The 19709-nt window shown below is 39.0% G+C and overlaps 3 protein-coding genes across 4 annotated transcripts; 2 read left to right on the plus strand and 1 right to left on the minus strand.

Moving 5' to 3' along the window:
- The first annotated feature begins 229 nt into the window (after positions 1 to 229).
- LOC141846181 (phosphoglycolate phosphatase 2-like) lies at positions 230 to 3432 on the plus strand. The gene is made up of 11 exons (XM_074734179.1): positions 230 to 434; positions 547 to 614; positions 775 to 867; positions 956 to 1027; positions 1151 to 1222; positions 1471 to 1530; positions 1660 to 1712; positions 2538 to 2635; positions 2725 to 2824; positions 2977 to 3080; positions 3151 to 3432. The coding sequence occupies exons 1-11, from the start codon at positions 326 to 328 to the stop codon at positions 3258 to 3260; spliced, it is 939 nt and encodes a 312-aa protein (XP_074590280.1). The 5' UTR covers positions 230 to 325; the 3' UTR covers positions 3261 to 3432.
- Positions 3433 to 7462: 4030 nt separating this feature from the next.
- LOC141845848 (serine/threonine-protein kinase D6PK-like) lies at positions 7463 to 11990 on the plus strand. 2 transcript variants are annotated; one of them, XM_074733847.1, is made up of 3 exons: positions 7463 to 7647; positions 9635 to 10645; positions 10898 to 11990. In XM_074733847.1, the coding sequence occupies exons 2-3, from the start codon at positions 9720 to 9722 to the stop codon at positions 11742 to 11744; spliced, it is 1773 nt and encodes a 590-aa protein (XP_074589948.1). In that variant the 5' UTR covers positions 7463 to 7647; positions 9635 to 9719; the 3' UTR covers positions 11745 to 11990. The 2 variants fall into 2 exon arrangements, with proteins under 2 accessions (XP_074589948.1, XP_074589949.1); XM_074733848.1 differs by having other exon boundaries at positions 7464 to 7616.
- A 3283-nt stretch (positions 11991 to 15273) lies between these two features.
- On the minus strand, positions 15274 to 19683 carry LOC141845879 (protein ACTIVITY OF BC1 COMPLEX KINASE 7, chloroplastic-like). The gene is made up of 18 exons (XM_074733882.1): positions 19558 to 19683; positions 18794 to 19413; positions 18519 to 18662; positions 18188 to 18313; positions 17923 to 18010; positions 17671 to 17764; positions 17493 to 17586; positions 17338 to 17392; positions 17093 to 17184; positions 16765 to 16935; positions 16628 to 16684; positions 16452 to 16535; positions 16276 to 16360; positions 16134 to 16195; positions 15985 to 16059; positions 15801 to 15905; positions 15581 to 15722; positions 15274 to 15487 (listed from the first exon to the last, which is right to left on the minus strand). Exons 2-18 carry the CDS (start codon positions 19358 to 19360, stop codon positions 15414 to 15416), a joined length of 2115 nt encoding a protein of 704 aa, XP_074589983.1. The 5' UTR covers positions 19361 to 19413; positions 19558 to 19683; the 3' UTR covers positions 15274 to 15413.
- Between the last annotated feature and the right edge of the window lie 26 nt (positions 19684 to 19709).

Below are 19709 nucleotides of genomic sequence, written 5' to 3' on the forward strand. Positions count from 1 at the left end.
AAAGATAATAGTATAAAATAATTATGAAAGATATTTGATAAATATATACGGTCTAATAGTGGAGTAAGCGTATTTTTATTAAAAAATTAAAGTATTTTGATGATTTAAAAATAAAATATGTCCTTTTGATTTTTTTTATCTTGTTATTATTATTATTATTAAATTACCAAGATGGAGAAAGAAGGGCCATCAGATTCTGGTCAACTTACTCGGCCGAAGGCTAAAGCAAAGCGCGCACCGAGTGTTCGCTACAAGCCCCGCCGGCTGCTCCTCCCTCTTCCGATCGCGAGTGCGGGCGCCGGCGATTCCCTTTCTTTTCCTCTCGATGTCGATGGCCAATGGGACGCAGCCACCCTCGTCGCCTCAACCCCTCTCGCCCCAGACCGCCAGATCTCTCGTCGATTCCGTCGAAGCCTTCTTGTTCGATTGCGATGGTCTCCTCATTTTCTCCCTTTTTAAGAAAATTAATTAGTCTCTGTCTACTTACTTGTTTTAACTACTGAATCCTTCTCCCTTGACCCTCTGCCTTCTCTTTTGGGCTTCCAGGGGTCATCTGGAAGGGCGACACGCTCATCGAGGGTGTTCCGCTCGCCTTGCAAGCACTCCGATCTTTGGTAATCGCGCTTCTCGCTCGCATCTTTTGCCCTACAACTCTTTTCCCGTTACTTTGCAACGTAAAATTTGAATTTTTATGGTATCAATTGCGCGGCGGCCAAAAAGTTTGTTCTTTTTCTCTCTCAACTTATCGAGGATTGAAACAAACATCTTCTGTAGGGGAAGAAGCTGGTCTTTGTTACAAACAACTCCAGGAAATCGAGGAAGCAGTATGCTAAGAAATTTGCATCTCTTGGTCTTGATGTCAGCGAGGTTGTGCCCTGTATAACTTTCGTTTGTGATTGTATAATCTTTGAAATGTATGCGGCATTGTTATATGATTTGAGCACCATGTCCGCAGGAAGAGATATTTTCATCATCCTTTGCTGCTGCGATGTTCCTGAAGCTGAGAAACTTCCCGAAGGAGAAAAAGGTATGCCATTTTCCCTACCTGCTAGTTTGATTATCCATGTAGGTATTGCTTGTTATGATGCAGCCATGCGAGATACCTAAATGATTGAAATGTCCTAATAAATAAGTTACTGTTGTTTTTCAGGTCTATGTCATTGGAGAGGAAGGCATACTAGAAGAACTTACGCTGGCTGGGTTTTCATGCTTGGGCGGCCCTGTAAGGATCACTGCTTTTTTGTGATGAAGTTAGGATTCATTGATAGCATAATTACGGCATTTTCTTCTTCAAACTTCTTAAAAATTTCTTTTAAGAGTACAATTTCAATTTAGTTGGCTCCTTGTAGGTTGTGATACACTTTTGCTTGCTTACTTAACTGCTAGTTAATACTGAATAAGTTGGATTCCATTTTGTAAATTCTCCAAAGGTTGTGTTCTTTCCTTTCTTAGTCAGTTAACTATTCACAGGAGGACGGCAAGAAGGAAATAGAGCTCAAGAACAATTTTTGGTTTGAACACGATAAGAGTGTAACTTCATTTCCCACTTTTATCATCCAGTTTTTGCAATATTCTTAAAGAAAAAGAGAAGTCCTTAGTTGGTATTCTAAGGAATTTATTTAGAATTATCACATAATAAACTCAGGATTTCTTTTCCAGGTTGGAGCGGTTGTTGTTGGACTTGATCAATACATTAATTATTACAAGCTTCAGTAAGATATACCATCCTACATTTATAATGTATTTATGTATTATAAAATTTGATGTTATTTACAAATTACACTTAAGATTCTCGTCAACATTCCTGATTGCATCAGATGATAATGGAAGCTCTATATATCGTGTGCCCTTTTCCATCTGATTATTTAAAGCATGTCTATGATCTCTCTCTCTCTCTCTCTCTCTCTCTCTCTCTCTCTGTCTCTGTGTATGTGGGTGTGCTCACACATGTCCCTCTGAATACTTGTTCTTACTTATGTGGGTTTCCTCGCACATGCCCCTCTGAATACTTGTTCTTACTTCGTTGTTGAACTTTGAGTTAATTAACGCTCAAAGTAGAATGGAAGTACCTGGTTTTGTCACTAACTACACCTTAATATAGACCTTCCTATTGAATATTTACTGGAGTAATTTTTTTCATCAATCTAAAAATCGATAGTTTCCATGATTACAGAAATCATTGTCTTTTATGGAAGGCAAATGCCAAAGGTGGGATTTCTTCGAAAGGTCACCTCATGCAACAGCAATGAGGCCATTACTAGTTGAGCTAGTTAGCAACTTTTGTAGAAAACCTTTGTTGTTGAAGAGAATATATCTGCAACTGTTTATTGGCGGTTACTAGTTTGTTCTTTTGGCACGGTTTTCTGTTAATATATCTGATTGTATATTTATTGTAATAGATACTTACCTACTAAATGTGGTAATAAGTATTAAGTTTCTTTGTTGCTCTAGTGTTTCCAGTCTGCATTATTTCATCTATTGTTCTTCTTTTATTGTCAATTTTCCAAGATAACTTCACAGAAAGATAACTCCGACAGGTATGCAACACTTTGTATCCGAGAGAACCCTGGATGCCTTTTCATCGCAACCAACCGTGACGCTGTTGGTCATATGACTGACTCGCAAGAATGGCCAGGTTCATCCTTTCAAAAAGTATTTCCTACTCTCCGATTCCTCTCTAGGTCATCTATATATATCTGTGATATTGTTTCTTGAAATGTGCAGGTGCGGGATGCATGGTGGGAGCAGTAGCCGGCTCAACAGGCAAAGAACCAACTGTGGTCGGAAAACCATCAACCTTCCTCATGGATTTTTTGTTAGAAAGGTGATGTTCTTGCATCGTAGATCTCGATGAGATAGCATACAAATCCATTTTAAACAGATTGTAATGCATTTTGTCACCTGTGATCGTGAGTGCTAAACTATCATAAACTTTTGTAGCATTTGTCATGATCTATGCTTCCCATTGCATTGCAGATTCCAAATTGAAACATCCAGAATGTGCATGGTTGGCGATCGACTGGATACCGACATACTCTTTGGGCAAAATGCTGGCTGCAAGACTCTTCTTGTTCTCTCAGGTCTGTATCAGTTAGCTGCTACTATCTCACTTTGCTCCTGTTGTTGATTGTTCTGGAGGAACCATTTCAGGTGTGACTAGTTTATCAGATCTTCAGCACCCTACAAATGAAATCCACCCGGATTGCTATGCCAGTAACGTCGTCGACTTCGTCGAACTATCAAGAAACTGCCCTCTTTAAGGACAAGAAATTCTTTGAAATAACCTGTAAGCACATTTCTTACTCCAATTATCCTATAAAATGGCTTTTAAACCATGTTTGTGAAAGCTTTTGATGCTTCTATCAAAAGTGCCATAAAAATTGTGTTTGATTCTCCAATAGCCTAATTGGATTAGATTACTTCTTCTGATTATCATTAGATGCCATCTAAATATGCTTAAGCTTGTCCCAAATTATTGTGAGTTAATTATTTCATCTTCGTGCACCACTTTGCTTCGTGTTCTAATTGATTGCGATGGCGACATAATCTTTAGTGGTGCAATGTAACTACACCAGAAATTGCATGGGCATCGCATGATCGCGACGCGCATACTCTCAATGCATTTGAGCATGTGGTGGGTGAGGATGAAAAAATAATGATAAAAGAATAAAAAAAATATGAACAAAATGAAGAAATTTTTTAGTGTACATTTTCATCCTTCCACTTGGTGTCTTTAAAAGAAAGGGTAAAAAGTTACTAAGACGTCCTTTTTTTTTATGGAATCGTTAACAATATATTATTATAGGTTGATTTTTTTATGAAAATGGTGCTCCATCTATTTATAAAATGACATAATTATCATTAGTATTGTTCATCTTCCATCTAAATCTTAAACTTAGTGAACACATTATAGCAACTATGAAGCTATAGTTGTTACAACTGAATTGTCACACAGTTGTAACAGTTGCATTTCCGTAGTTGCTACAATGTGAGAAAAAAATAGGCAAAAGTCAAAAAGATGTCTCTTTTGATTAAAATTATTCAAAATTTTCGAAAAGGCTTTAATTGATATTTTTGAATTTGAAACATGATCGTTATAGGTTATGTCTCATAATTAATTGTCGATCTCTGAATTAATTTTGATTTGATATATTGTACATGTCATGATTCAATTCGAGTTAAAAGTTATGACTTCTCAAAGTTTATGATTTAGTATTCACGTTGTAATAGTTACGAACTTATAACTGCTATAACTGTGTAGCAGTTACAAAATTGTAGCTACTACAACTGCGTGGAAGCACAGTTGTAGCAGTTACGAAATCATAACTGTCATAATTGTATAGCAACTACGATTTCGTAGCTGTTACAACGTGAATGTTGAATTCTAAACTTTGAGAGAACATAACTTTTGACTCGAGTTGAATTACGAGACACATAATATATAAAATCGAAACTTGTTCAAAGATCTACAACTAATTAAAGGGCGTAACCCACAACGGTCAAGTTTCAGGTTCAAAAAACATCATTTAAAGCTTTTCCGAAGGTTCCGAATAATTTTAATCAAAAAAGATATCCTTGAACCGTAACTGCTATAACTGTGTAACAGTTACAGTTTCATAATTGCTACAACGCGCTCGATCAATTCAGGATATAGACAAGACATAAATAGTTTTAGAGGATAGTTGTGTTATTTTACGAGGGAATAATGTACTCTATTGATAAAAAAATTAATATAGGATGCATTATTGAGGATTCAGTAAACTAAAGATATCTTTTTAATTTTTGCTATTAAAAAATTGACAATGGTCTAGTACAATTCTAATTTTCTTTTTAATTTTTTTTTAAATTTTATTTATCTTCGTATATCCTTGTATGTCCGTACTTTCACTTTTACACGAGATTAGATTATTATTCTTTGTCACCTCTGATTAGGGTTATGGAAAGGACCGACAAAAGAATGTATAGAAGGTGCAAAGGCCCCATCTCATTCAATACTTTTGTTTAGGAATGAAAGAAGCCACTCCTAAAGCCTCCAGACCAAGGGACAAGCATCACTATTGCTGAGAACATGATAATAGTGCTCTTTAAGTCTGACTTTATTTTGGCCCATATTTTCTTAACTACTCTAATCCAATCAACCTCAACATAGCCACAATCACAACCTTAATGCTCTGTTTACTTTGAGGTACGAACGAACGAGAAAGATGAATCGAGATACTTTATTTACCCGTAGTAAAAGTTAAGTGGATGGATAGAAATATTCTTTGTTTGTCTAATTGGACTAGAACTAACTTTCCTTTTCCTCTTTTCGTCAATTCCGTGGCTTCTCTCGCTCTCGTAGTCATGGTACTAGTAAGCTAGTAGCAAGCCACCTCGAGCAACTCATAGTGGGCAGTCATGAGTGACCTCATCGTTGCTTCATAGAGGCCGCTACCTCATGACCGTCTCGCGTGGCTGTGAGCGACCTTGCAGCTATCTCACGCAGCCTTATGAGGTTGCACACACTCAGGCCTAGGGTTGTAAATGAATCAAACGTTTATGAATAAGTTTGGTGTTCGACTTGATAAGAACTTATTTATATATGTTCGTTTAATACACATAAGATCAATTAAATAAACAAGTTTGAACAACTTATTAAACTAAACAAATAAGCTTGAACATATTTGTGTTCAACTTGTTAATGTTCATAAATAGCATTCATGAACAACATTCGTGAATAATATTTGTGAATCATATTCATTAATAAAATTTTTATCAACATACTAAATAAAGAAAAAAATTTAAAATAAATAAATAAATTTATATTATCAAACTCAATAATCAACCAAACAAGTTTAAAAGGTAAAAATTTCAAACAATCAAACAAACTTAAATTCAGAACTCGATAACATCTAAATGAATAAAACTCAAACTAAGCTCATAAAAAAAAAGAAATTAAGTCAAGTTTAAACAATCATTTCGTAAGTTTGATTCATTTTAGATTAAGTTGACTTGATTACCTTATTAAATAAACTTAAACACTATGAACTTGACTTATTTATAACCCTACTCAGGTCACATCAAAAAAACTCTTTTTCTTCCACCTTTTTTTCCTTGTAATTATTTTTCCATTTTAGATTCTTCTCCCTTCTTTAATCCATTGGAAGAATAGAGCATAAGTAACATACTTAATCGAATCTCAATAAAAACAAATATTTTGAAAGTTAATTTTTAAAGAGGTATAAGTTATGTTTAAAATTTATTTGATAGATGAATAAGAAAAAAATAATTTATATACTTAAATTATTAAAAAAATTGACTTGATTAGTCATAAATCGAGTCAAATTCAATTTTATCATTTTCCTAAAACATTTTTTTAATTCCAAAAAAAAAACCGGTTCTACAAACATTTAATAATCACCATTAAATTCTCAACCCGACGTACCAACTCAACCACTGCAGTACTCTAAATTAAATTTATTAATTGAATTAATGGACTCGATTCGATTTTAATGGCACGGCTTAAAAGAGAGAGACATATAAAACCTAACATCAAATATCGGGCCCCACTCCACATCTCAATTTTCAAATGCCATTATGACTCATTTAAGTTTTTATTCATTATTATATTATATTATATTATCTTATATTATATTATATTATATACAATGCTGACTCTTCTCACTTCATTTCACACCTTTGCTCTTTCTTTATATATATAATCCCTAAATTTCCTCAAAATTTATTATTATTATTATTTATTTTTATAAATATATATATATATATAGAATTGATATTCTGGGCAACCCACACTGCGCGATCCGGTGCATGACATAGTCGACCCCTGTCACTTCTAGCCACCCTCGCCGCGCCGTCTGGTCACCGTCGGCCGCCGGATCGGGTCCGATCGACGCGCCACTCGTCGGGCGTCGTCCGGCATCGGATTCCGATCGGATTGTGGCCGAAATCCGCGCAATTTGACCGAAACGCGGTCGACAGTGGCACTGACATTTCCGACCAAATCACGATCGGATTCCGACCAAATCACGGTCAGAAACAGGTCGGGGAAGGACCGCCGTCGCACGCCGGTCCTTCCCCAACCGATCTCAAGTCGCGATTTTGGTCGGAATCCGACCACGATTTGATCGGAAACGCCGTGTGTCACTGCCAATCGCGTTCCGGCCGAATTGCGTCGAATTCTGACCACAATCCGGCCGAGATCCGACGCTGACCGACGCGCTGGCGAGTGGCGCATCGATCGGGCCCGGTCCGGTGGCCGGCGGTGATCGGACGGCGCAGCGAGGGCTGCTGGAAGCGGCAGGGGTCGGTTGTGTCGCGTGCAGGATCGCGCAACGTCGATTGCGCAAAATATCATTTCTCTCTCTATATATATATATATTTATTTATTTATTGTGGAGTAAAAACTAAATCCAGTAATGACTGAATTACTCAAAAAAGGGAGGAAAAGTTCTCCGTTATTTCGGGAAACATGACAGCCTTCTTTCCAAATCTAACCGCGTCTCTCTCTCCTGCGCGCTGCGGAATGATTGCCGATGAGTAGGAAGGAAGGCAGCGGGAGGCGATCCGTGGACGACGACGTCGCGGTGGAAGCGAGAAGCGTCGTACTCCATCAGAAGGTGCCCTAACGTTGCGATCTTTGGATGCCAGGTAGTCTTTGCCAGCTTCTTCTAGCTTCGTCTGGTAGTTTCGCCGGTTGCCCTTGTCGTTGCTCGTGGCGTGGGTGTGGCGGCGATTGGATCTGCGCTGGGTCGAGGTGTGGGGGATTTTCGGGAATTAGTTTCGATCTGGCCCGGCGCAGCCCTCCTTCGATTGCACTGTGGATTGGGGTTTGGATTTTACTGTCGTCTCTTCTGAAAAAAGAGGGGGGTTTTGGGTGGATTGCTTGCTCCCCGGACTTAGATCGTGATTCAAGTGTTTCCTTGCGGAGTACTTTCCTGGTCTTTGCGATTTTTGATGAATTTTCTGCTTAATTAGTTCCTTTCCAGTAAATTTTCTTTTAGTATGAAGATGTTATCTGATTCTGAATGTTGAATGGACTTTTCCCCCCTTAGTTTTCGTATGAAGGGATAAGGCTCCCAGTGTTGACTACTTTGATGGATCCTTTAAGATCCATTCTGCTCTTAGGATTTCTATTTCCATCGAATGCAATTTTACTGTGATGTAAAACTCCTTCCTCGACATGGATTGAGATTTAACTATCAGTGGGAAAGAAAACATACAGAAGGGAATTCTTGTTCCTGAATGTTATACTTTCAGTTGCTTCCTGGTCATTTGAAGTGTTCTTGAATCTGTCACCATAGTAATCTCTTTGAGCTTTGGATTTATTTTTTTTTTGAAAAAGATTTTGAGCACCAATCATGTCATTCTATTCATTATGCAAATCATTTTTACAAAGTTCCATCCAGGTCATGTTACAAGATTACATGAATGGATTCAGTTTGCATTTGAGATGAAGGTGTCTGCCTTCCTTAGGAACTCACAGTAGCTTCCTCCCTTCACCTGCATAGGAATCCGGACTTTCCAGAGTATCAAATATTTCCTCCAAGTGTGCAACAACTCTGGGATTGTCTCGATTGTATAGAATCAAACTTGTGAGAGGCTTGCACAAATGCTTCTCCTCGGGCCAGTGATTGCAGTGGCACGATTTATCCAATCATGCAAGGATGATGAACCATCCAAATAACCATATGAGCTGTTCAATGTCGTCTCCCAATCCATCTCTGCACAGAACACAATTGAAAGATGCTAGCTGCACTCTTTTCTTTCTCAATCTTACACTAGTATTGATTTTATCCCTACTAATCAGCCAAGTCGAGGACTTTCACTTTGATCGGAGAGTCAGAACACCAGATTAAGTAGTCTCTCATGGTATATATATACCTTCAAATATTAACATCTCATATGCAGACTTGACCAAAAAATTACCGAGCTGTTCCATCTCCGGGATACTCACAGCTACTCTGATTCCTCAAATATTCTTTTGATCATCTTTATCAAATCCAGCAGCTTTGTAGTGCAAATTGCTCTTGAAAGCACAGCCCCAAAGTCAGAGTAAACAGGTTCATTTGGCTTAGTTTTTCTCCTTGTGATGTGCAGATGGTAAAAAAGAGATGGGAAGACCCATTTAAGAACTCTACCCTCAACCCCATCTACAATGACAAATGTAGACATCATCCCCACTGTTTGCCTCCACCATAAAACCATTGTGACAAAAAACTTTCACTTGCCGAATGCCCTTCCATATAACAGACCAGGAGTTGCCTAGGGATGCATACTCCCACCCCTTAGTGGAAAAATATGCTACCATACAATGTACCTCCAAGGCGATTGTATGCCTGACAAGAAATTCGACCACCATTTGGAAAGTAGGGGCCTAGTTGTATTCCTTCAATCTGAGAATGCTGTTCGACCTTGTCTCAGGGTGCACGCCAAGCTCCAAGAAACCAAGCTCTGACTGGTGATGCAGAAGCATGCCAAAACAAACAAACTACTCTTAGTCATCTTTAACTTGTTCATATTAATTTACTTATACTGAACACAATTTATGAGTTGTTATTTGGTTTATCTTGTATCTCATATTGATGCAACTTTCTTTGGCACCATTTTCATTGAAGTTTTTACTATTATCTGGCAGAGTTTGCTATAGGTTATCCTTTAATGGGTGAAGTTGAAGCGATTGATCCCATATATGCAGCAGATAAGGCTTAAAATTTTACTATATGGAAAACATAGTGCTTGGATTGATGGATTCAAAATCAGCGTCCAAGCCCTTACAACAGCAACATAATCAACCTGGTGTCCAAGTTCTTGAAAAAGCTTCCTTGCGCCCTACAACTCTACAAGTACCAAGCAGATTTGTATCTGATACATCAAGGCTGTCGCAATTATCTGTGTCACAGAGCACACCGGAGCATAAACCTGAGGAAATTACTGAAGATTTTTTGCATCAACAAGAGAAGGTGCCTGCTAACCTTTCAAGCCAGGAAGGCGATACTGTCGAGCTGCTTCAGTCAAATGGGACAGTGAATTTGGAGGCCAAAGAGTGTGATGAAAAGAACTTAGAGCAGGATATTGAGAAAGATTGTTTATCTTGTGCTAAAGTTAGTGATGGCACAGGTGGTCTAGCAAAGACCAGTGGCAGTGCAAAAATAAGTGACCAAACTGATAGCGGCAAAAGTAGTCTGTGCAGAGCTAGTACAAGCAGTGAAGTCAGTGATGATAGCACTTGTAACAGCATAAGCAGAAGTACTAGCAAGCCTCACAAAGCAAATGATTTGAGATGGGAAGCAATTCAATCTATCAGAGCTAAAGATGGGAGTGTTGGTTTGAACCATTTCAGGCTACTGAAAAAGTTGGGTTGTGGAGACATAGGTAGCGTATATTTGTCGAAGTTGAGTGGAACCAAGTGTTATTTTGCAATGAAGGTAATGGACAAAGTATCTTTGGCAAGCCGGAAGAAGTTGCTCAGAGCCCAGACTGAAAGGGAGATATTGCAATGCCTGGATCACCCCTTCCTCCCGACATTGTATACTCATTTCGAGACAGACAAGTTCTCCTGTTTGGTAATGGAGTTCTGTCCCGGAGGGGATCTGCACACTCTCAGACAGAAGCAACCTGGAAAGTATTTTTCGGAGGAAGCAGCCAAGTAGGTACCTAGTCCCTATTCTCGAGTTATTCATACTTCTTCAGCTGGTTATCCTATCATTAACAATTTTAGTTTCAAAATCTTCCACACTTAGCAAAATTTGCTTCTTGATTGGCTTGTTTAGATGCTCATATTTCAACTCCATTCATATATAGCTAATTTGATATATTACATTTCTCAAGTGCAATGTGCTATGTTCATCTTAAACCTCAGCATGTTTCTTATGATTCTTCTGGGTTGCTACAAACACAGATTTTATGTATCTGAGGTCCTTCTGGCTCTAGAGTACATGCACATGTTGGGTATCATCTACCGTGATCTGAAGCCGGAGAATGTTCTTGTACGAGAAGATGGGCACATCATGCTCTCCGACTTCGACCTTTCTCTTCGTTGTGCTGTTAGCCCCACCCTGGTCAAGTCGTCCAACCAGATCTCTGATTCCTCCAGGCGCAACAATCCTGTCTACTGTGCTCAACCTGCTTGTATCGAACCATCCTGTGTCCGGCCTTCCTGTGTTGCTTTCTCCCCTCGACTATTTTCATCAAGGTCCAAGAAGGCACAGAAGCAGAAACTTGAGGTTGGAAACCAAGTAAATTCACTCCCTGAGCTCCTTGCAGAGCCTACAGACGCAAAGTCCATGTCATTTGTCGGCACCCATGAGTACTTGGCTCCCGAGATCATCAAGGGGGAAGGGCATGGTAGTGCTGTAGATTGGTGGACATTGGGCATATTCCTTTATGAACTTTTGTTTGGCAGGACGCCCTTCAAGGGGTCAGGCAACCGAGCTACGCTATTTAACGTGGTTGGGCAACCGCTGCGATTCCCCGAGTACCCAGTTGTTAGCTTTGCTGCAAGAGACCTTATCAGGGGATTGCTCGTCAAGGAGCCACAGCACCGTCTTGCTTCCAAGCGCGGAGCTACAGAAATAAAGCAGCATCCATTCTTTGAGGGTGTAAACTGGGCCTTGATAAGGTGTGCAAGTCCACCGGAGATACCGAAAACCTTCGAGATTGGTCAGACACTCCTAGATTCTGTATCATCAGCAAGCCAAAAGGACATTTCTGCAGCTGATAAGTACCTGGAGTTTGATGTATTCTAATGGAATTCAAATGTAGAGATCTCAAATGGCCTTGTAGAGTCTCAGTATTCTCTTTGTATTGCTACTATTTGTTTCAAATTTAAGTATAATGTGGTATTGAAATGTTCCTTTTGGTTTAGAATGATCAAGTGGAGCAATTTGGCAATTTTTCCCCTTGAGAATCATGGTTCCTTGATGCACAGGTACAATTGTACTTGTCGAATTCCTCTTGATTGTTCATGAGTTCTTCTATCTATTTACTTTTTACATCTTGCAATCACTTGAATAGCTATCTGTCGAAATTCCTGGTATGTCTTATTTACTCAATATTAACATTCAAAGAAACTTCACAGTGCTACAATATTTTGACTCATTTGATGTAGTTCACATAATATTAACAAAGAAATTAGATCCAATATAATAAAGACATGGCCATAAATCAATTGAAACAAAACATCAACGCATGAAACATGTAGTCTTTTATCGAAACCACAGAAAGAAAAACAAAAATTTTGTGGATGGAAGTTGCAACTGAAAAAAAAATGATGGCAAGCAAATAGACACAAGATTCTACTAATGTGCTCTAGCAAATATTCCTACACATCAAAAAGTAACCATAATTCTGAGGTTCGCCCCTACTTTTCCTCCATTTGTGCCCATTTGAGTGTGATGTCGAACGCTACCTGTTATTCGAAATGTCGCAAACCTGACATTCAATTCGTAATCTTCGACATCATGATCGCACATCTCTACTATTTGGATGATGTATGCATGCAGCAAAACCATTTCTTCTGTGATCACAAAGGGGGGAAGGAAAAGTATTAATCCAAAGGAATCAAGTTCCTTTAACAGAAGCAAAGTGTGTGGATGCACATAGAATACTTACAGGAGGTTTGGAGGCAGAAGTTCCTGGTTTAAGAGCTTCTTCCTCCTTTCCCAGAGAGTCGGTTTGGCATATGTTGCCACCCGTTTTCTTCTCATCGCGGGCTTTGTTGAAGATCACGGTGAAACCGTCTGCGGAAGCAGGATCATTGACATCCCACTCACCAAACTTTGGCAAGGGCCGGCCTTTTTCCTCCTACAACTCAATGCAAGTTTGTTATTAATCTATCATAGAATAATTCATAGCTAGCGAATCTATCATAGTATTCAAATTTCAACTCAAATTTGCATCTGTTAAATTGTTGCTATGTTGCTAACGTAATGGAATATATCACTTGACAAATAATAAAAAATTAATCAATTTATTCAACTCCTGTACTTCCCTCCTCCCATTCTCCATCATCTCCTTCACAAAGAGCTTCTCCAGCATCCTCCATTTGTCTCTGGTAAGAATGTGAAGAATATCCACACCAACACCGCAATTCTTTCGTAGAAGAAGCTGCCCATATTGAGATCGCCTTGTAGAGTGAGTTGAAGATTGCCATGATAACACTATAAGTGATCTAATTCATTGCCACACTGATGCTTACCCATAGCACCCACAATCATTAAAGGAAGATCTCCAAGCTACAAACATAATGGGCCCCTACGCAATGAAGAAAAAGGCCATGTAGGTTAGGAAGGGTGGAGGTGAACCCATGAGAAATATTGCTTCTTGCTGTGCCAATCAATTGTTGTCGACCCGATCCCTGGAACCACCACTAACACAATCATTCTGTGAAGAGGAAGAAGGCCACCGTTAGGACGACAAGGAGAACCCATTGTCATCCTCGGCTGTGCATTATCAAATGCAATCCTGATCCTCTCCGACACCCAGAGGCTATAGAGCACTACCAGGTCGACCTCAACCTCGCTATAAGTGGATCTTGATAGCGGTGATCAATACTCGACACATTGCTAGAATTATGCAAAGGAATAACTCCTTGCACATGTTCCTATCCTCATAATTCTCAGGAGACCGTCAACACATCATTGTAGCAGGCTTCAAAGATGCCCCCAGCGTGCTTGATGTCAGCAAGGCAAAGCCAAGCTCCTTCAGGCAATTCAAAGGCTCTAACTCTCTAAGGCTGTCACACATGAATATGGCATCGAGAGGCCTACTAGAATGAGATGCTAGATATCAAAGGGATGTTTTACTTGATGAATTAACATTTGGGAAACATGAAAAAAGCTAGAGTCTAACTCAGGGTTATACAACGAATAATGGAGAGCTCAAAAGAAGAGCTAAAAAGATCACCTTTACAAAACTACGCTTGATTGGCCGGCAAAATGGACACTGATGTTTCAAGAAAGAAAAAAAGGAACGCATTTTGAATCATCTAAGCATACATATTAGCTCCAGGCTCCAGTAGACTAGCCCAATCTCAAAACGCAAGAAGTCAATGAAGCAATCATGCAAAAGCTAGAATTGATCAAGCCCTAGATCACCATAAAAGAAGCAGGCAAGAAAAGGATGAAAAGCAAAACCAAATGCATCTGCTCAACTTGCTGATTCTCAAACACAAACCACAACCAGCCCTAGATCACCATAAAGGAAGCAGGCAAGAAAAGGATGAAAAGCAAAACCAAATGCATCTGCTCAACTTGCTGATTCTCAAACATAAACCACAACCATCCCTGACAAGATCAATGCCCCCCTCAACATCATCCAAACCGAATCAGAAATTTCTCAAAAAAAAAAACACACACACTACAGCTATTAAATCAGGCGAATAAAAGCGGGGGAACGAGGGAAGGAATTGCCACTTACCGACATCAACTCTTCGCGCAGAGAGATAGAGCGGCGGAGGTGGAGGAGGCTTGCTGTAAGCAGGGAATGGAAGAGGGTGGGGATGAGGAGCTCCTTATATAGGTTGAAGACGAAGTACATGTGAGCTGTCTACCGCCGTCAAATCCTCAACGGAACCAGCCCGACTCCGTTACGCTGTGTTTACTTCGAGGGAAAGGAATACAAGGGGAGGAAGTTCTAATTATTTTTTTAATCACATAATTTTGAAAATAATAATTGTTTATCACCACTTAATCCCTGCTTAAGGATCAGACTTATCGCAAGTGGTAAGTATGAAGATATATGTTGCTTGAGATTTCATATTCGAGATTCTCTTAGTAACATGTACCTATTGACTAAGGTATTGTTTCGATAATAAACTTGTATTAAGATAGTGGTACTGTGCCTTTAAAAAATTTCTTAGGGGGTTTTCTGATTATGTCACCGTTTCGCCGGTGTACAGCATGGAAGGTTTTGTGGTCTTTAACATCATAGTGGTACTATGGTTTTCTGACTATAAGACCATTTCGGCGGTGGAATCGATCATTATAAAAAGTTTCTCAATTTACCTATCTCCTCATAAATGGTCATGGAACATATCGTATGAGGCCGCTAAAATAACAGATTCCATATTTATACAGAAGAGACTATGAAAAATTTTTTATGACATTGGATCCGTCATCTTCAAATTTAATCTATTTAAAGAGCTAAATATCTGAATTTACTAAAAAAAAAAGATAAATAATTAATCTAAGAAAGTATTATCTTCGAGATTAATCTGTTTAAAGAATTAGATATCTTGATTATAAAAAAAATGATAAATAACTAATCTCGCCCACCAAAACAAATTCATGAATTTCTTCCTTTTTTTTTCTGCATCATTCATCACAAAGCACTGTCTGAAATAAATTTTAAATTTCATGGCAAGAATATTGATTGAATAAAAAATAATATGCCTAATCTTCTGGTGTTAATCTGTATCACAGCTTCTTCTCAAATTTGTCCAGTCTTTTCACTCTCTGCATGGATCTGATTGCCAACGCCCAGAAAACACCTGCATGTTATCATCAAAGAGGGAACCCGATCAAAAAAGGAAAGAAATGAAGAACAATGTATGATCTGGAATGCATTGTTCAATCTCACTTACAAGCGCCGATGAACGTTCCATTGGCGATCGATAGTTGTCCTTGGCTGGCCAAAGTTACTCCAACGTTGAGCAGAGTTCCACTAAAAGCTGTGTACATGGTAGCCATTTGCAACACTGAAGCTCTTCTTGCAGCTCTCTCAGACTGTAGGATAGGAACAGACTGTGAGTTTCAGTTTCAATATCGATTTTGAATCAATCTCCCTCTTCATGATGTACCTACCTCGAGCACCTTCACGCGGAGCTTTACTTCTCCCGATTCCAGTTGCTTCACGAATTCTTCGATTCTGTGGATCCTGTACGGCATCGAGATCGTGTAATCTCTGGCCTGCAAATTGCAATCCATCCATTCAGTGTTCATCAGTTAAAAGCCAAGCCTTCAGATTCAGCATCTGACAGGCACATACATCGTTAGCTTGTTTCCTTATCTCCTCGACGATTTCGGTGCCCCCACTGTTCCTCCTCCTTACGTCGAGCAATTCCTGAAGGTCAGATGATCTGATATTTAGAGTTCATGCAAAATGAATGGGCGAGCAGAGGCAGAGCAGTTATCTACCTGAATGTATGGTTCGGCAACTTTTGCAAAGGAAAAGTTTGGATCCAACAGATATCCTATTCCTGTGATCGAAGCAGAATATTAAGAAGAGGAATTCTATCGAAAACCATGCAAATCATGTTCTTTGGAAGAGCTGAAGCACCTTCGAGAGTTGCAAATGCCCTGAGGACGAAGGTGAATGTGGAGGGGAAGCGGAATGGCTGATCAGCAGCTAAAGCAAACAAATCCTGGAGAAGTTGTTCTTATTCGTGTTATTCGTCTGCGTAAATCATGATCAGTATATATATATATATATATCTGAACACACTAGCTACCTACCTCGCGGATTACTGCAACACTCTGCTGCTGATCAGGAGTTTGGCTCGACAAAAGGTCCAAGAAGAATTTTATGGACTTCCTCACCTAAACATCAATTAGGAAGAACAAGCATGGTATTGTGCAGAGTAAAGGAAGAAAGTAGAGTTTTAATAACACAAGGAAACAAGTTTGCTGACCGCTGATAAATCGCCTGTTGGTCGAAGTACTTCGAGCTCAATCAGACATGCTGTAACCTGAATTGGGCAGGCAATTCATTAGACTTCATTGTGGGTAAACATGAAGAACAGCTGAAGCAATAATAGAATATATATACCTTGTTAACATCCTTCTCGTAGACTGCATAGAACAACTGAAGCAATCTCTCTCTGGTGAAGGATTTAATTTCTCCCATCATACCAAAATCATAGTAGATGAGTGTGCCATCACTCGCAACCGAGATATTGCCTGGATGTGGATCGGCATGAAAGAAGCCGTTCTTCAGTATCTGATCAGACAACACAATGAATCAGTGTATGTATTGTATTGCAGCATAACTAATTGCTAAGCACTATGATTCAAATGAAGAAAACAAACTCCATATCCATTGTCTTTGCTTTCTGAAAAGGTTTATATTTTCAACACAGACTTGGTGATCTTTTTACCTGAATCAAGTATGATTCTACTGCACGAGAGGCAATCAGGGAGCGGCTGTATCCCCTCGCGTCTATCTGCTCGACATTGTTAATCTTTATTCCTGAACAAAAGCAGGACTCAAGTATCAGATTCAAGCTGTCACATGATTCATAGCAAAAATGTAGGCTCCTGTCTTTCTGGCAATGCCATTACAGCTCACATGAATGCATGCCTCGACGATGAGCAACATAGTAAATGCATGTTGCAAACAAACCTGGAGCATACTCCAACGTCAGAACTTTGGTAGAGGTGTAATCCCAATAGATAAGCTACAAAGTATGAACTATATTATGTTGGTTTCAACTTTCAAGTTGGTAAAATGTGTACAAATACTTCTGAATACGAAGTGCAATCAGTGGAAGAACATACAGGTACATGAACCCACTTTATGTTTCTAAAATCCCTACGAAATCGGTCAGCATTTTTCCCTTCATTGATGTAGTCAATCTCTTGATACAATGTCCTGAAGATACAAGGATATAATGGCTTGCTTTCGAGAAATGGCAACTTTTTTTAGGGGAAGAGCCAACTTTAAAAATAAACATACTTTGAGCATTCATTGTAGATGTCTAACCAGTCCTCTGCGGGAATTCCGAAAGCTTCAGTTCTTTGAAAATGTTCTACTATCAGCTTCAGGTTTCCTGATAATTTATATCATAAATTTTAGATGAAATATAGTCAGAGAAAACATTCCCAAATACATGAATAACAAGGAGATTTTATATTTTAGTTTATAGCTCTCATTCTTTTTAGAAGATTAGAAGTAATTATTACTATGATATCTACAAAGGTCACTTACTAAAATCAATGTCAAATAGCTTCTTTAGCCCTGGCCTTTGAATTTTGACAACAACTTGTTCACCGCTATGAAGGATAGCTCGATGTACCTAAAAGATACATATTCAAGTTAAACAAGACAAAATATATGATTCTCAACAATCATACCAAGAGCATAATTGGAATCTTCCTGTTAGCTGTGACACCATCTGTTCTTATGTATCGTTCGGTATGCCTTTTCATGTGATTACATGTCAATAAAAATAAGAGTAAAAGTAAACACCTACCTGACCAAGACTAGCAGCAGCTATTGGCTGGTCTTGAAATTTCTTGAATAATACTTCAACTGGGGAATCCAACTCATGTTTTATGAAAGCTTTTGCTTTTTCTGGTGAAAATGCTGGAACTTGATCCTGTATGAACAAATCGAGAAATCATGGCTTATTTACTTGTATATCAAGTGCTCATTCACATCATCAACCCGTGTTAGTCTCAACTATTTTGGATCGACAACATAGACTTCTTCCTCCATTGTACTCTATACAAGACTATAGTAATTAGCTTCATTCGTATGGGCATAAATAAGAGGCTCCTGAAAATTGACTGTATCCTGATTACCTGAAGCTTGGCAAGTTCATCAACAAACTCCCGAGGTATAAAATCGGATCTAGTCGAGAATTGCTGGCCTAGTTTGATAAAGGTTGGTCCAAGGTGTAGTGTTTGTTTTCTCAACCATGAAGCAGTTTTCTTTCTTCTGATTTTCTGTAAATGGGAATCCTAATTAATTGTGAATGCAAATTTCAAAAACAGAATTTAGAGAGACCAACAATCAAAGATATGGCAGCTTATTATAGAATTCATTGAATGACAATTCAGATTAATTCATAGCTCACCTGCTTCTCCTCTGTGAATCCATCAATATATGACCATTTTGCAGTGATGAAGAAAGCCCGAAATTGTAAAGCAAGGACGAAATTCCAAATATCTACAGTCCTTTGCAAGTAGTTGTAGTTATCATTGGCCCAGCTGAAACCTTCATCCAAAGGCAATACGTTTACCTCATCAATGGAAGGGATCTCTCTCTCTCTGGGGGTTTTATTCTTCTCAGTTTTAACGAGCTTTGATGTGCTATCCCTCTTAACTGTGGTCGAACTGCTTAAAACTACTGCTGATCCGTTTACTGGTAGAGGCTTTTTAAGGGAAGGATTCTTTCTCTTCACCAAATCCTTTGTCGGAACCATTTTGTTAGTGCTTCCATTGGTGGAATACTTATGAGACTCTGTCTGAGCTGCCTTTGCAAAGATCTGAGGGAGCCCCCTTGTGCCATTGATGACCATACCAAACGTTAAAAACTTGGATCTGGAGTTCCTCTTGGAGAAAGTGAGATCTTCTATAGCTTGTCTTTTATCTAGAGGTAACAAGAATTGGTGATAGTAGCTACTGAAACCCAGAAGATTCATCGTCGATCACCAAAAGCTCCCAAAGGCTCTTAGATTCACAAAACACAGTTCCACTGCAAAAGAACTAGCACAAAGTATATAAGTTCACTATTAGGAGAAGAAGATAACGAACCTGCACCAGGCGTAATCAAAATCCAATCTTTTTAATCAGAAACAAAGCGAGCACTGTTTCATCTACAACTCGACAAAATCCCTACCTAAAGCCCTTCTCGTTTGGTTCTCTAGCACTTCAAACCGTGTTGATGAAACCCTGACTCCTGCACAAAGAACTGTGACAGTGTATAAAGAAATGAGAAAGGTACCTAGAAAAGGAAAACTCTTACAGCATAAATGCTTAACATCGAGCGAA

The sequence above is a fragment of the Curcuma longa genome, chromosome 15, assembly GCF_044706935.1.
Source record: "Curcuma longa cultivar G26 ecotype Majalengka, Jawa Barat chromosome 15, ITB_CL_G26_1.1, whole genome shotgun sequence".
In the NCBI taxonomy this organism is placed as follows: domain Eukaryota; kingdom Viridiplantae; phylum Streptophyta; class Magnoliopsida; order Zingiberales; family Zingiberaceae; genus Curcuma; species Curcuma longa.